Source organism: Hemibagrus wyckioides, linkage group LG11, assembly GCF_019097595.1.
Source record: "Hemibagrus wyckioides isolate EC202008001 linkage group LG11, SWU_Hwy_1.0, whole genome shotgun sequence".
NCBI lineage: Eukaryota > Metazoa > Chordata > Actinopteri > Siluriformes > Bagridae > Hemibagrus > Hemibagrus wyckioides.
In genome coordinates this window covers 17,055,023-17,069,509 of record NC_080720.1, presented here as the reverse complement: position 1 = coordinate 17,069,509, position 14,487 = coordinate 17,055,023, and the positions used below count along the sequence as shown (strand labels likewise).

The window sequence follows — 14,487 nt, the reverse complement described above, 5'->3', positions numbered from 1 at the left end:
TGGGTATAACTCATCAAATGATGTATTTTAGAAGCATAATCAGAGCATTTAAATGACACACCCTATCACTATGAGGTTCATGACTGAAGCTCTGCTTCTTGTTGCACTTTTTCAAATTGGACATGTTAGACAATTAACCTTAGTCTCCTGGAAAGGAAACAATAAATACTTTTTTGTCAGATTGAAATGATGAATAAAATGAATTGAAATGTTTGATCACATGGGTTTATTTAAGTCACATGACACATGAATTCCAACATTGTATAGCATGGTGTAATACAGCACAGTAGTAGTAATCCTTATCAACTTGATTATTCTTTGAATTGCTATAAACAGTCATTAATATACTTAGAAATGATATGGGCTTATAGAGGAGAATGTTCTGTATTGTTCACTACAAGAGTGTACAGTAATTACACTGTGTCTGATTACTGTACAGTAATTACACCTGAATGTACCTAAAGTACATTGAACAACTTTTCCTAGTGCAGAAACTTCAATATTGAATACATTTGACAATGTTAGCATCAAATGGAATATAATTCATAGCAAAGAGACAGAAAATTATTTATTCAAAGATGGGAGATTTATTTCGAATGAATCACAGTTGCTTAGGTGTTACAGCTTAACAAACGATAAAAAAGTCTGCAGGAATGGCAATTCAACTAAACATGGAATAGCAAAAAAAGTTTGTTAGTAGTCAGCCATCAATGTTCAGATTTATTTTCACAATAGGTTCTTCACCTCAAGATCATTTAAGCATGGTGCATTGAAATAAAGTTTAGGTGATGATGATCAGGTTCTAATGCTGAAATGTGTTCACATTAAAACATCATTGGTGGTAATTTAGCTGCCACCTAAAACCCTTTTTAACCCATTTTTACAAATATGGTACCTGGGGTGAAAGTTACAGTTATAATAATACATTACAATAATAAATTCATCATGAATGATAAGATTCTAGGTTCCATATGTGTTGATTTTATCCTAAAAGCTGCTTTAATAGGGATTCTCAATATATAATAGGCTTCTAAACTTTGCTCAGAAAAAGCTAACCCATTAGCTACAGTTTAGCTGAAAATTAATGTGCACAATTAATACATGGGTTTGATTATAATCAAAAATCCACCTCCTTGCAGGTTTTTAGGTTCATTGTGAACATGGCTTTGTGGAGAGGTAGGGAACCCGGGTTTAGTCAAATGTACAAGAGGTGAAATGATGGCCTCTATTTTTAAGAAAATTTGTCATGATGTAGGATTACAGTAGTATTTCTCATTTACATTTTTGGCATTTGGCAGACACTAGAAAGACTTACAATTTATCTAATTTATACAAAAAGACTAAAAATAGCAGTTGAGGGTTAAGGGCCTTGTCCATTGGCCCAACAGTGGCAGCTTGGCAGTCAGCTAGGTCAGTATCTTAACTACTGAGCTACCACTGCCCACAAATGCCATAATGCAAGTCTACACAATTGCCTCAATTACAATATTAAGGAGCCGTATTAGACTCTTTCATTATCAGGACTAACGAGAAAATTGTGCTTCTTTCTTTCCTTGGTGATAATTTGTTTCTAAATAAAGCTGCTGCAAAGTCACTAAAACCCATGTGTTTAATTAGATTCATTCTTTGGAGACATTTAAGGGAGCTGAGGGAGATTTGCTAAGTTTTAATTACAGGTTGATGAGTTTATGTCTAAAGATAAAGTGCTTACATCTATACATCCTTAATCATCAAGATTTCATTTCATATCACCAGTGCTCCATTCCTCTGTTTTCTACAGGTCATGTATTAAAGACCCTGTTTATTTTGATTATCACAAATCTCTCTTCTTATAGCTGCTCGCTCCCCAATAGACTTCTGGAGTATTTATATCACAGCGGCTTTGCGTGTTCTGAAGTCTTTCACAGTAAATCTGTGAGAAATGTTGAGTGAGAAGAGTGGCACTTAATGATGATGTCATCCCAGGCTTGATAATAAGAGGTAAGAGTCGAGATGATTCCTCTGAAAAGTTGGAGGAAGAGGAGCAATGCATACATCATTCTGTTCAGCTCAGGTGAGAATGGATTTTTTTGGTATTGCACCCCTTCCTCAGCCGGCGCGAATTAGCGCCGTGTCCTGATTTGCTTGCCAGAGAATAACTGATCTGCCTTGTCATGTCTCTAACTCTGCCCCGGCCAATGGGATGACAAACACTGTTATGTCATCGCCTGATCCCAGTCTGTCATTAGGCAGCCTCCATCCCCGCTCTTTCAGAACACCACGTGACCTCATTAGGAGATCCTGAGCAGCCAAAGTATACCTTCAACAAAAAGAAAATCAAAATATATAAAGTAAGTATATATAAATATATATATACATTTTTCCCCTCACATTTCTCTTGTCATAAACACTATCTACTGCAAAGACAATGACACTGTAATCCAAGCGGAAAGACAAAATTTTATGTGGCTTTATGTATTACCACAGATATATTAAAAGATCACATTTTGCTCATAATCTGAATGCATGAAGACATAATCATAAATGAAACTTTTTGCCTGTATATATTATGCATAATAAATAATGTGTATACTGAATTTGACCTTTTAAGGTCACTTTTTAAATACATTATGTCATGTGAAGTTTTCTACGGGAGCACAACTCTTAAAATCTGCGTGTTGTGTTCATGTTCTGGGTTTATCTTCTTTTCTAACATCTACTCTAATGAGCACAAATTCCCACAGACACACTCCACACCTGTCCATACTTGTGAAATGGGTTGCCCAACAAGCTCATATGTGTGTGAATGTTTGTAGTATATTTTTCAAGGTTATTTCTGGCATACAAATTAGTGACAACATTGACTAAACTTGCTTGTCGTGGAGGCATGTCAAATGCTGGTTGGTTTGAGATGTTTAACTGCAATTTAATGTTTAATATTTAATGTTAAAGTATTTACTCACTTACAAATCCAGCAATAAGCTAAACCTACACCAATTACAATAGACAGAACAATCCTATACTAATCCCAGACTCTACTTAAAATACCAGAACACCCCTTTGCCATAATGTCATAATTTCAGTCTGAAAAGTATATTACTTGCCTAAAGAAGTATATCATTTTGTAAATTTTTATTTTTTACATAACTCTTGCAGGTTCTGTAAGTTAATTCATATGGCAGTTTTACATTTTATTCACAAGCACTGGGTATCTATTGAAATCAAGCTTAAAGAAAAATATTTAAACATTTACCCTGCTTGCACAAATATATATGAGTTTATGAAAAAGAAGTGAAAGTTAAAAGTACCTCATTGGGTCATTATGCTCACAGCTGGACAGAAATTTTTTCACAGCATCTGCTACTTCTCTGTCAGAAGTCACATCCCACAATCCATCAGTACCCATAATGAGGACGTCATCATTACCATGCTTATGCTCTGAAATATTGTATACTTTCACCTGAACATACAAGAGAGCGAAATAAGGAATCAGTATAAAGCTCAAGACACATTCTCTGCCTTGACTGAGCATGTTTTTTGGTATTACAAACCAAAAAAAAAAAAAATCACAAAACCTTTGATTTAGATCATTCAGATTCAGTATATGGATTGGTGACTTAGAAAATGAATGAACCTACCTCTGGACAGCAGGATAGGAAAGGTTTGATATGAATGTTTGAACTGTACACTTTCAGGTCATGATCTCCTAAACCACGTGTTACTCCAATCGTGGCCATAACTCTGGCCTATGAACACACACATGCACACACAAAACCCTTATATTAAAAACACAATAAAAGTAAAAAGTACAATAAAAATGCCACTGCTGAGAAAAAACTTCCTTGCTTAGAATAAGCAACACAGCAGAAAGTATCCATGTACTCTATATCATTTCCTTTAGTTAGTGATCTCATATGAAATAAGGCACATCAACCTAATTAAGGTTATTACAGATTGTGTTTATAGCTACTTTTGGCTGATTACCTTTTTCCCCTCTCCATAAATGAGGGGGAACTTGAGGTCATCTTCAACAATTGTCTTATATGCCCTGTAATCAAGAAATTGCAATACATCATCACTAAGACAAATGTAGAAAACATGGCCATAATCTCACTTACTGATTTAGTAAAAACATCTGGATTTGTTTTTTCTTTGTTTTACAGATGTTAGGATTTTCTACAGATAACAATGTGCAACCTCACACACTCAGACATACTCACCATCCCGTCATAGTGTGGTCTCTAAATAACATCTTCTTGCCTAGCTCATTGTGCTGAATGCGCCGGGGAAACTCAATGTGTGTGAACTCGTTCCCAAGCAGTTCTGGTTTAAGGAATCCCTGTAAACACCGTAAAGAGGATGAAGGAGTTTTGCAGAGAAAATATATCTCCAAGAAAACTTTAGTCTGTTTATCATTACACTCTTGATCAGCATTTTACAGACATAAGTCTGAGGTAATTCATTACTTTCTAAAAGTTATAATTCCTCATTCCTAAACTATTCACTGATTATCAAAACAAGAGTATAAATCATGATGGTCTTTGGTTTGGGTTTGGTTAAAAAGAAAGGCATATGAGAGTATGGTTCAATTCATGATTGTGATGCATGCATGTATGGCACTGCAGCTGAGAAACTCACCAGGTACTGTAGCCGCTGTCTCTCACTCTCCGGTGTGAACTCATTAGACATGGGAATAATCTCATCATTGCGAACAATTATGGCTCTGAAATACAAATAGTAGATCCTTAATGTTTAGAAATGTATAGTTCTCTCTACATATAATATAGCAACAGGACTGTGCATTTTTTTAATAGCATCCCAAGTATCTATAAAAATATCATTAATTAGATGACTATATTAAAAACTGTATATATTTGTAATATTTTAATGTATTCATTCTTCATTACCTGCTGTCTCCTGCATTTGCTACGTAGAGTTTCCCTAGCAAATGCACAGCAGTCAAGGCACAACATCCTCCAGAAATGCTGTAAGATGCCTTCTCCTTCTCTATGAGGTCATCCTGCATAAAAGAGACACCAGAATATTACATATTACAATATTTCATGTCAAGACTGTCACACTATTCTCTAAAGAAGTACGAAATAATGACAAAAGGCACAGGGTTTGAGATTTAATTGGAGGACAGGTATTACAGGCTTTTTTTTAATCACGGTGCTTCCATTTTAGATAGAAGAAATAATCATAAAAGACTATGAGCTGCTGTATCCTTAAAGAAAATCAGAGCTAAGAAAATGCCTGAAATGATGTGGCATTTTCATCCGAACTCTACAGCTGTCTCTCAGTGTGGCAACCAAATAATTGTCACTAACTCTAAAGCAGAGCATCATGGCGCTGCTTTAATTAATCACATTCACTGCGCAAAAAAACCCTGCCAAAAATAGTAAGTGAAAATGAGGTTTTTTCCCCACAGTACTGCAATATAACAAGTGCGGATGTAGATATGGGCTTAGCAATAGTAAAAACTCTGGTGATCACAAATGACCACGGAATCAGTCTTGAAGAAAAGAAGAACTATCCAAAATCGAGCAGAAGATATGTTTACAGTGTAATAAAATATAGATCAAATACCTGTATAATTTGGTAGAATGAACAGACAGGACCGACATTAACATTTTATCGACTTTAGTGTACCCCTGAATGGGTTAAACTGATTAAGCTCTCTAATTCAGTACTGGGTACATATTTGTGATCAATATTTGGCTGTGTCAAATATTTTAAAGACTGGAACACCATGGTCTCACCATTTGTTTAAAGGCATTCTCTATGATTCCCATCACCAAGCTTTCCATACTGACAACCTTCTCCATGTGAAACCGAGCGATGGGATCTACAGGCCCATCCTGGTCTTCTGCATCCATGCAAGATCCCTTCTTTTGCTCAGCTTGATAGGGACTCCCATTCTTAGCTAGGCAAATGGGTGGTGGGTTGCTCTGATTCTCCAAAAGATGAGCTACTTCACACAAACGGTCTCGGATGAGCCGATGGAGGAGTTTGGAGGCCATGAGAGCGGCTCCAGAGCCGGCGTGACCATCAAATACACCCCAGAAGTGCAAGGGGATACCTGTGGTGTCCTGTAGAAAGTAAGAGAAAGATGGCTGGTGGTGTGAAAGGACAGGAGTATAGGTACAGAGTCAGAATAAAGGTGTGATTTTTATGGTGAGAGTGATTGTCGCTGGATTTCTCACAGGGTTCAAGAGTTCTCCTGCTAGTAATAAGAAAGTGAATTGCAGAAAAGCATAAATAAGGTTAATAATTGGACCTTAAAAAGCAGTACTGCACCTCTGAGTGAACATTTAAGTTTGTACTTTAGGAAACAAAAATGCACTGCTATAGTTCCTGTTTCTCAGTAGAGAAAGGGTGAAGATGAAAGAGACAATTCACACATTTGTTCTTCCAAAGAACATATTCACATAATCTAACTTAATATAGAACGCATTAAGAATTCAATTCAAGAATGCAAAAGAATGAGTTTAACTGCACTGCCCCTTCTTATATAGTGGCAAACACGCTATTGATTATAAAACTCAATTTAATTGCACTTCCTTGTGCAACTTGCACGAATTACCTCAGAAGATTAAATAGTTTGTCATTTTTGCTTGAGTTTGGAAACACAGACATGAAGCTTGTAGTAAAACCCAAAAATACAAACCCGCAAATCAGTGGCTATCACTGCAATGGAAAAAAACTGTATGTGGACTGGGCTGGTCTAAGTGTTCAGGTTTTATATGATAAATCATATTGTCTTATATCTTACTGTCCACTTTATTAAAGGACACCTGTACACCTGAACATTCATGCAATTATCAGTTCAGTCAATCATGACCGAATCATGCAGATATAAGTCAAACCTTCAGTTAATGTTCAAGCATCAGAATGAAGAACAAGTATAAGCCTGCTCTGTGTTTCTGATCATGACATGCATGTTCAGCCTCAGCCATGTCTTCTGCTGTTGTAGTCCATCCACCTCAAGGCTTGATGTTTTTTGTGATTTCTGGTCTGTCTGGTCATTCTCCTCTGATCTCTCTCACCAACAAGGCTTTCTACCCGCAATAATACAGTATATATGTAATAATCTCACCCGGACAGTGCTCAGAGTGACAGCAGACAGGAGCTTTTTTAATTTGCTCATTTGTGCTTTAATTTAAATATATAGTCAAATAACATTTCATCGTTTTAGATGCAGAGAAATATCTAGACCTAAACCACACACACACACACACACAGATACAATTGGCTTTCATTTCTTTACTCCTTGAATGACTGATAAGTCATCCAGCACCTCATCCTGTACCCTCCAGGCTATATGCACGAATTGTCCACTTTAATTGGAACACTTGTACAACAACTTGCATCATGTGAGCTAAAACGATGAAATGTTATTTGACTATATACTCAAATAAAAGCACAAATGAACAAATAAAAAAACTCTTTGAGCACTGTCCTGACAAGATTATTACAAATATACTCTAGTATTGTTTACAAACTATTTTGGAAGTTGAACCATAAGATAAGACAGTCCAAAATGGGAGAACCTGAATGAGGAACCTGAAACTGAAACTGAGATGAATTTGCTTTCTGTGACTGAACTGTATTAGTCTGAGAGCTAGTACATCTCACCCCACTGTCTTCCAGCAGCACAGAGGCACGCTGTTGTTTGCTAGTGAGCTTCTTCACGTATAGCACGTCACACGAGGCCTGGTCCTCATTCAGCATGCTCTTTCCTGCATTTATGACCCTAAAATAAAGAGAAAGAGGAAGTTAATCACTGTAGTTAAATTCATCACATCATCATAATGTGTTTTCATCTAGTAACCTTGCTAAAACTTAAAAGATGTTAAAAGATCCAAGGACTTGACTCTGACTAAGATCAGATAAGACTAAAATCAGACTAAGATCACAATAAAGTCAAGTAAAAAATTGCATTATGGCATTAAAATATTCAGAAACTACATGCTGAATGATTGCTTAAAGCAACAAAATTGACCACACTGAGAATAGGTAATCTTAACCACATGAGCACAGACAGACTGCATTTAAATGCCTGATCCATGCCTAAAAGTCACCAGATTTGATCGTGAATAAAAATATTCATCAATCATATTGAAAAAGAATTTTAAATAGGCTGTATATAAACATTTTTAAACCTACATTAAATAGCAAATTCCCTGCATGTGGCTACGGATCCCTGGATTAATACTTATTGATATGAATATTCATTTAGACTCTTCCTTCAATGCTGCATTCATCAACAATTTGCAGATCTTCATCTATTATTATTTGAGCATAAGAACGTTTTTATCTAAGTCTTACTTCTTTTTATGAGTAAACAGACACACCAAATGCTCCTAGTATCAAAAAGCTCTCAGTTTTCAGGAAATAGCATCTTTGAACTCAATGCCTGGGAAAACCCTTCAGACGGTGAAATGTTATACTATATATAGTTCTGAAAAGTACAGACTTTTCTGAAATGACATGTGCTTCTCTTTTTCAAGTATTTTGAACACAAGTGATCACAAATGCTGTGAGGAAGTCAAGACATTTTAGCCTGTCATTTTAACTAAAACCTGATTTAACCTGATCTCTTCTCTGGATGTTCAGCCAAGGCAACTTTTCTGGCAAGTTTTCCCTGCACTGTGTACTAAACTGGCTCCAAAATACTACTCACTACTCTCTAAAATACTCACATTCAAAACCTCATACACTCATAATATACATTTTTTTCACAGTGCACAGTGAGAACAAAACCACCACAATGAATTTATTTACAAATCAATAAAAAAGCAAAAAATGTCTAACACACATTTTTATGGCAACCAGTAAATGAATATAATCCTAAATTAAGCTGAAGTCTGTTTATTCTCAGCAATTACAGTGGTCTTTTTGGCTAAATTCTATAACAGACTGTGCAATAACATATACTCTCTATTTCAGAGTATATGAGGACAAAGAAAGAAAATTTCTATGCTTTGTTTATTCATTAATCAGTATGATCATACAAAAAAATTGGACTGCATAAACAGAAACATTCTTCGAAGAGTTTGAGATAATACAGATATTTTTTCTAGCTTAGACTTATTTCCTCCTGTAATAATCAAAATTCCTGTAATTATACAACTATCACTGCCATATCATAAAGTCATGTGTCTCGGCCATCCATGTTTTTTATGTCATACTTTAATGCTTGGTAGGTAGCCAAAAAGGAAATGAAAGCCACTGCTTATAAATTGCAGAACACACTCAAAACAACTATAAATAAATGTTATTAGTTATTAATAAAGTTAAAGCAGTCAGTTGAATTCAAATAACATGATACATTAGGACACATGACACAGAGACATTACCTGTGACATGGCAGTCATTATTATCATAAGGTACACTATGTGAGGATTACATTATCAGGAATTTCAGATTCCAGTAAATTTGGTCTTTAGTTAGCCTTAAGTGAGCTGCTCTAGAATGGGGAAGTAGGGACTTTGTCTACAAGTTCCTCTTCTGAGGTTGCAAGAAATAACAACACTATTACTTAAAGCTTAAACTTTCCGTTTTAACATCATTTTTTTTGTTAGACAACAGACCTGTCCATGGGCTCAGTTTTTATCTGCATAATACAGGCAGGACATCTGGGGGCTTCAAATGTTGTATATTATACTCTAAAGGAAGATAAGTCCAGATAACCGCTCCAAAAATAAAAGTAAAGCATTATAAATAATATAATATAAATAAAACATTATAAGTCCACAAATATGTAGTCTGCAAAAAAAGTGTTTCATCTTTTAAGGGGTGACAAAACTTGCAGAATAACTATCAAAATAACTTCCTGTCTTAGATGCAAGTTGCAAATGCAAGCAGTCAGTGGTTTCTTAAGAAAAGTGTAAATACTGTATTTAAGGAAACTAGAAACTAAAAAGCCTCGAATCAAATGGCTTTAAAGAATTGTTTTTTAGTGTAGGATGCTCAGCGATGACATCAAGCACCACTCCTGATGCTGTAAGGCTGGCAGTAAGTGGAGATAAGGAGAACTGGAGATAATGTGGTATAGAAGCCTTCTGAGCTAGACAATAGACTACTAATTAATGGATCATATTTCAGATCAATGATTTAACTCTCGACAGGACAAACACTAAGTGCTCCATTAACACGATGTGATAGCTACAGAGTCACATCATTTCAGCTACTATAAGAAAGCCTTTGCAATGCTTTTCAGCTACTCGTCCGAAACATGTAGAGTGTTCTGTAGGTCTTTGCTTTGGGTCAGAAAATATTTGGAACCGAATACTGGGTGAAATTGAACTACACTGTAACTTGATAGAACATGATACTGAGTGCTTGGACCACTCACAATGTTTTAGCAATATAGCACAAAGAAAAATCAACAATGGATTTACAGTGATGCTTTTGAAGTGTTCATAGATTTTGCCTTTTGTAAATGCCTGCTCAGGGTCACAGTGGTTTAAAATAGGGTACTAGTTTGTTTAGGTCTACATTTTTGGGAATATAAGCAACTAAATTTATTAGAAAATGTCATGGGGAGGGTAAATAAAATTGTCCTAGCAGAATTTTAAAAATAGTCTTGTGCACTTCTGTATTTCACAAACCAAAACCAAAATGCAATACACTTTTGTTTTCATCTAAAACAGATAGGTTACTCTGTCTGGGTGGAGATTTGAATATTCTCACCATTCTTGCATGGATTTTCTCTGCTAGGTGTGAATATATGTGTGTGTGTGATATCCAATGATGTAAAAATAGTTTTTCTTTATAACCATGCAAGCTCAGACATCTGTTCATGGGCTTCACACATAATTAGATAGTGATAGAGGGATCAGCCAATAGGTGCTATCATCATTTCGAAGGTAACTGATTTACCTTGAGAATGTCCTACCTGTGTTGATTATGCTATCCATGAGTTTCAGAAACTAGTGGCGCTTCTCATTTCTCTATTGCTCTTCCCCATTTTCCTTCCTTGCTTCCCTAAATACTCCTTGCTCCCCCACAATAAGGATTCAGACATTACAGCTGTTTTTTTTTGTTTTTTTTTTACAGCAGTAATGTCTATTCCTCGACATAGGATTTACATGTACACCACATGCTGTGATTACAAACTTTATTAACAAAAAAATGTCAATTCAAGTATTAGGAACTAGCTAGTTAATGACAAGTATAAATTAAAGTGGTGCAATGGCAGAGAGAGGACAGCCAGATTTGATTTGGATTTCGGGAAAACAAGGATATAATTTAGAATGCAGGTCAGTGCCACTGTTAGCCTTGAGTCTTCTTTTTTTTTTAGATTCCTACAGAGTCTCATATAGAGCTTCTTAGAGCTTAATAACTTAATATGGGTTTTATTTTACCTGACTATGGTTATGATTAGCATAATAAAAAAGGTGCTTCCTTTCGATTCCCTTTAGAACTCTTAACATTCTATACATTTCCCACAGTCAATTCAGTTCCAAGAACTGTGCTGTCATAAGATGAAACTCAACTCTAGGTCTGGTCCCTCAAGCCAGTGATGCCATTCTTCCAGGGCCAAATTTACTGTTAACAGCTTCCTGTTTCCAAAACCATAGTTGTGTTCAGCTAGTAAGGTTTACAGGGGAGGAAAAATACTGGGTAGGTGCATCAACCTCAACAATGGGAGTGAAGGTTCAGGATCAGGTATGGAGCAGTGGTAAAAGCTTCTTTGAGTTGCTGAAACTCTTATCTTCAGAATTCAAGGAGAGTGTGTACCTCAGGAGTTTGCAAATCATAGAAATTTCCAAGTGTCATTAATAGTTGTCAATCTCCAAAACCAATACAAGCAACATGCTGTCCTTCAGTGTTTTCAAAGTTTTCAGTGAGTAGCAGTTCTGCAGGTTGAAACACCTCATCATGGTTTAAACTGACTGGAAGGCTACACTAACTCAAATGCAATTCTTTAAATTCATGGTGTGCAACAGAGCAACTCAGAGCAACTCAGAATGCACAACACATCAAACGTTGAGGCAGATGACCACATTGGGTTCCTGTCACTCCTATCAGCCAAGATCAGGAAACTGTCAGCGCAGACCTACCCAAAACACATAGCTGAAAATGAAGATCAGGCAACATATTTTCAGTCTTCAAATTCAACACAAATTTACTTGACATTCAAGAGTTCTATACCAGGTTAAACATGGGCATGTATTTGGGAGGAACTTTGAAGAGAGGGGCTAAGTTTTTTGCATGTTGGATGATATAACCTGGGGTGGGTTGAGTGGGTTGAGAAACACTGTTGCATTTGTGGCATACAGTGATTTAAGACTACACAAAGAGTCACCTGATAAAACCTACTGTAACATTATCGGACATCATGATACATCATAAAATTTTGCAACTGGCATAATCATGGCTAATGTTGCACAAAATAACATTGTGTAAAATGAATAAAAAGGTCCATTGTGTTCTACATGCATTTTGTGTTGTGCAAGTCCATGTTTTCTGGCTTTAAAATGTTTAAAATCTGGCTTTTAAAATGACTTATTTTCTTATGATATAGTATATCATACTCTTATACATGATACATTTGCACTTATATACACTTCATACACTGTGTATCCTATGTGGACATTAGGAATTTCACATAAATGAATGGTACTATTAATGAACAGGCTACAGTTCCAGTGGTGGCCTTGTCTCATCACAGAATCATCACTTAATCTAAATATATCTTCTCATACAATACATCTCTATGTGTAATCCCCATAATTTAACCCCTGCCAGCAGGACTACTGTTCTTAAACAGTTTGCAAAATATCTGTTTAAGTGAAATTGAATGATATTGTAACAGGTGTCAAAGGCATTCATTCACCATCAATAAAAGGGAAAAAAATAGCTTGCTTTGCTTTGCTTTGCAATTGGTTCCGAATGAACAGCTTAGCTTTTCAGTCTGCACCCTGATCACGTGACTCGATTCTGCCTCACACTTGGGTTTTCATGTTTTGAGTTTAAGCAAAGCGGATGTGGTGTGAGTACGCTTACTGGTAAATAGGGCATAGCCAGGACGTGTAAGAAGTCTGCATATACCGCAGTTTAGTTTCGGCTCCTGAATGCTTCAAATCACCATGCAGACAAGCCTGCTGTCGATCGCAACTTACGTCATCATTACACACTAAGAGATGGCGCATGGGGCTTAGAGTATGACGTTCGCTATAAAAAAAGCGTTGAATGAACACTTACGGTGGTTATATGGGCCCAGATCTGTTTAAATGAACCTCGTAGAAGTTAATTAAACAGTATACCAAACACACTTTTAGCTGCGCAGTGGTGTTCTACCGCATTGAGCTGAGGTTTGCCCTTGGGTGTATGTGTCTCGCAGCATCACTGAACCGAGCGTTTAAAGCAAATTCAGTCATCTCGCACTGACTGAGCGACCCATAACAGAAGGTGCATGCGCAAGAACCATAAATGACCTGCGACTCACTCTGCATATCCTGTGCGCCAGGGCATCTTGGTGTCTCTCCGGGGTGTAATGACGGGCCGGGATGCGTGCTCGGCCGCGTACTGCACCAACTCAGCGCTCAGCTCCAGAAAGTCGGGCCGCGCGTATGGGAAGCGCGGGGGCAAAGAGTCCGCTCCGCTCTGCTGCTGCTGCTGAGGATGATGATGATGGTGGTGGTGGCCGTGCGGTACTATGCCGCCCACCAGCGAGGACATGGCATTTTTCACTTTGCTAATCATTGCGGTGCGGTGTTATACAGCGCGCGGAAGTCAACGCGCGAAAGCTAAAAGAGAAAACGCAGCGGCGCAGGGGGCGAGGCGCGGAGCAGGAAGCCAGCGCTCCTGAAATCGTGTGACGTTCTAACACACGATGGTCTCCTCATAGCGGAAAAAAAAATCCTCGAGTGTGGATCATCCGAGAGGCTTTGAGGAAGCACTGAAGTTCTGCATGTCGCTCTGGCAGCTGGAAAGGGGATGTCTTTACAGCGTGTGCAAAATCAAGGGAGGGTGGACCAGGAGAATGAGGCAGTGACGACGCGACGTATCTACAACGACACTGATACTAAAACTAACTATTATTTTTCCTAAGAATCATGACAACAACAATATCACACTCAGTTCAAAGTATATTAACTAGCTCCTAGATTACCACAGCCTGCCTAACTAACACGTAATAACACATGTTTAAACCCCCAACTATTGAGTAGTTTGACAGACAAAATTGTGAGATGGTCATTGTAGAGTGTAGCTATGAGTAGCTATAAGTACCTAATAAACTGGTAACTGAATTTTTTCAGCATGCACTGAGTAGGGCATTATAATTTATATAATATAATAATACATTGAGTTGAATGTATTAGCTACCTGAGAATGATACCTAATTAACTGTCAACTCATATGTATATACTGTAGATCCTATACAGCATTTTAAAACCCCAGCCACACACACACACACTATCCATTGCCATTGCAATGCCAGTGTCACTGCTGTGCTGAGTGTGGTTCACCACTCGAATGGTCGGTGATGGTCCT

General features: G+C 37.1%; 1 protein-coding gene across 1 annotated transcript; it reads right to left on the bottom strand.

Moving 5' to 3' along the window:
* Positions 1 to 554: 554 nt before the first annotated feature.
* ppm1j (protein phosphatase, Mg2+/Mn2+ dependent, 1J) lies at positions 555 to 13,948 on the bottom strand. The gene is made up of 10 exons (XM_058404023.1): positions 13,439 to 13,948; positions 7,618 to 7,735; positions 5,742 to 6,071; positions 4,887 to 4,999; positions 4,618 to 4,702; positions 4,200 to 4,318; positions 3,964 to 4,027; positions 3,618 to 3,725; positions 3,288 to 3,439; positions 555 to 2,299 (listed from the first exon to the last, which is right to left on the bottom strand). Exons 1-10 carry the CDS (start codon positions 13,693 to 13,695, stop codon positions 2,152 to 2,154), a joined length of 1,494 nt encoding a protein of 497 aa, XP_058260006.1. The 5' UTR covers positions 13,696 to 13,948; the 3' UTR covers positions 555 to 2,151.
* Positions 13,949 to 14,487: the final 539 nt, after the last annotated feature.

What these genes read in the sequence shown, in the direction of transcription:
- ppm1j (XM_058404023.1), bottom strand. Translation starts at nt 13,695, where the DNA reads ATGATTAGCAAAGTGAAAAATGCCATGTCCTCGCTGGTGGGCGGCATA. An exon ending in GCAAATGCAGGAGACAGCAG is followed by an intron (nt 4,703 to 4,886) that starts GTAATGAAGAAT and finishes TTTGTATTTCAG; the next exon opens with AGCCATAATTGTTCGCAATG. An exon ending in GACAGCGGCTACAGTACCTG is followed by an intron (nt 4,319 to 4,617) that starts GTGAGTTTCTCA and finishes CGGTGTTTACAG; the next exon opens with GGATTCCTTAAACCAGAACT.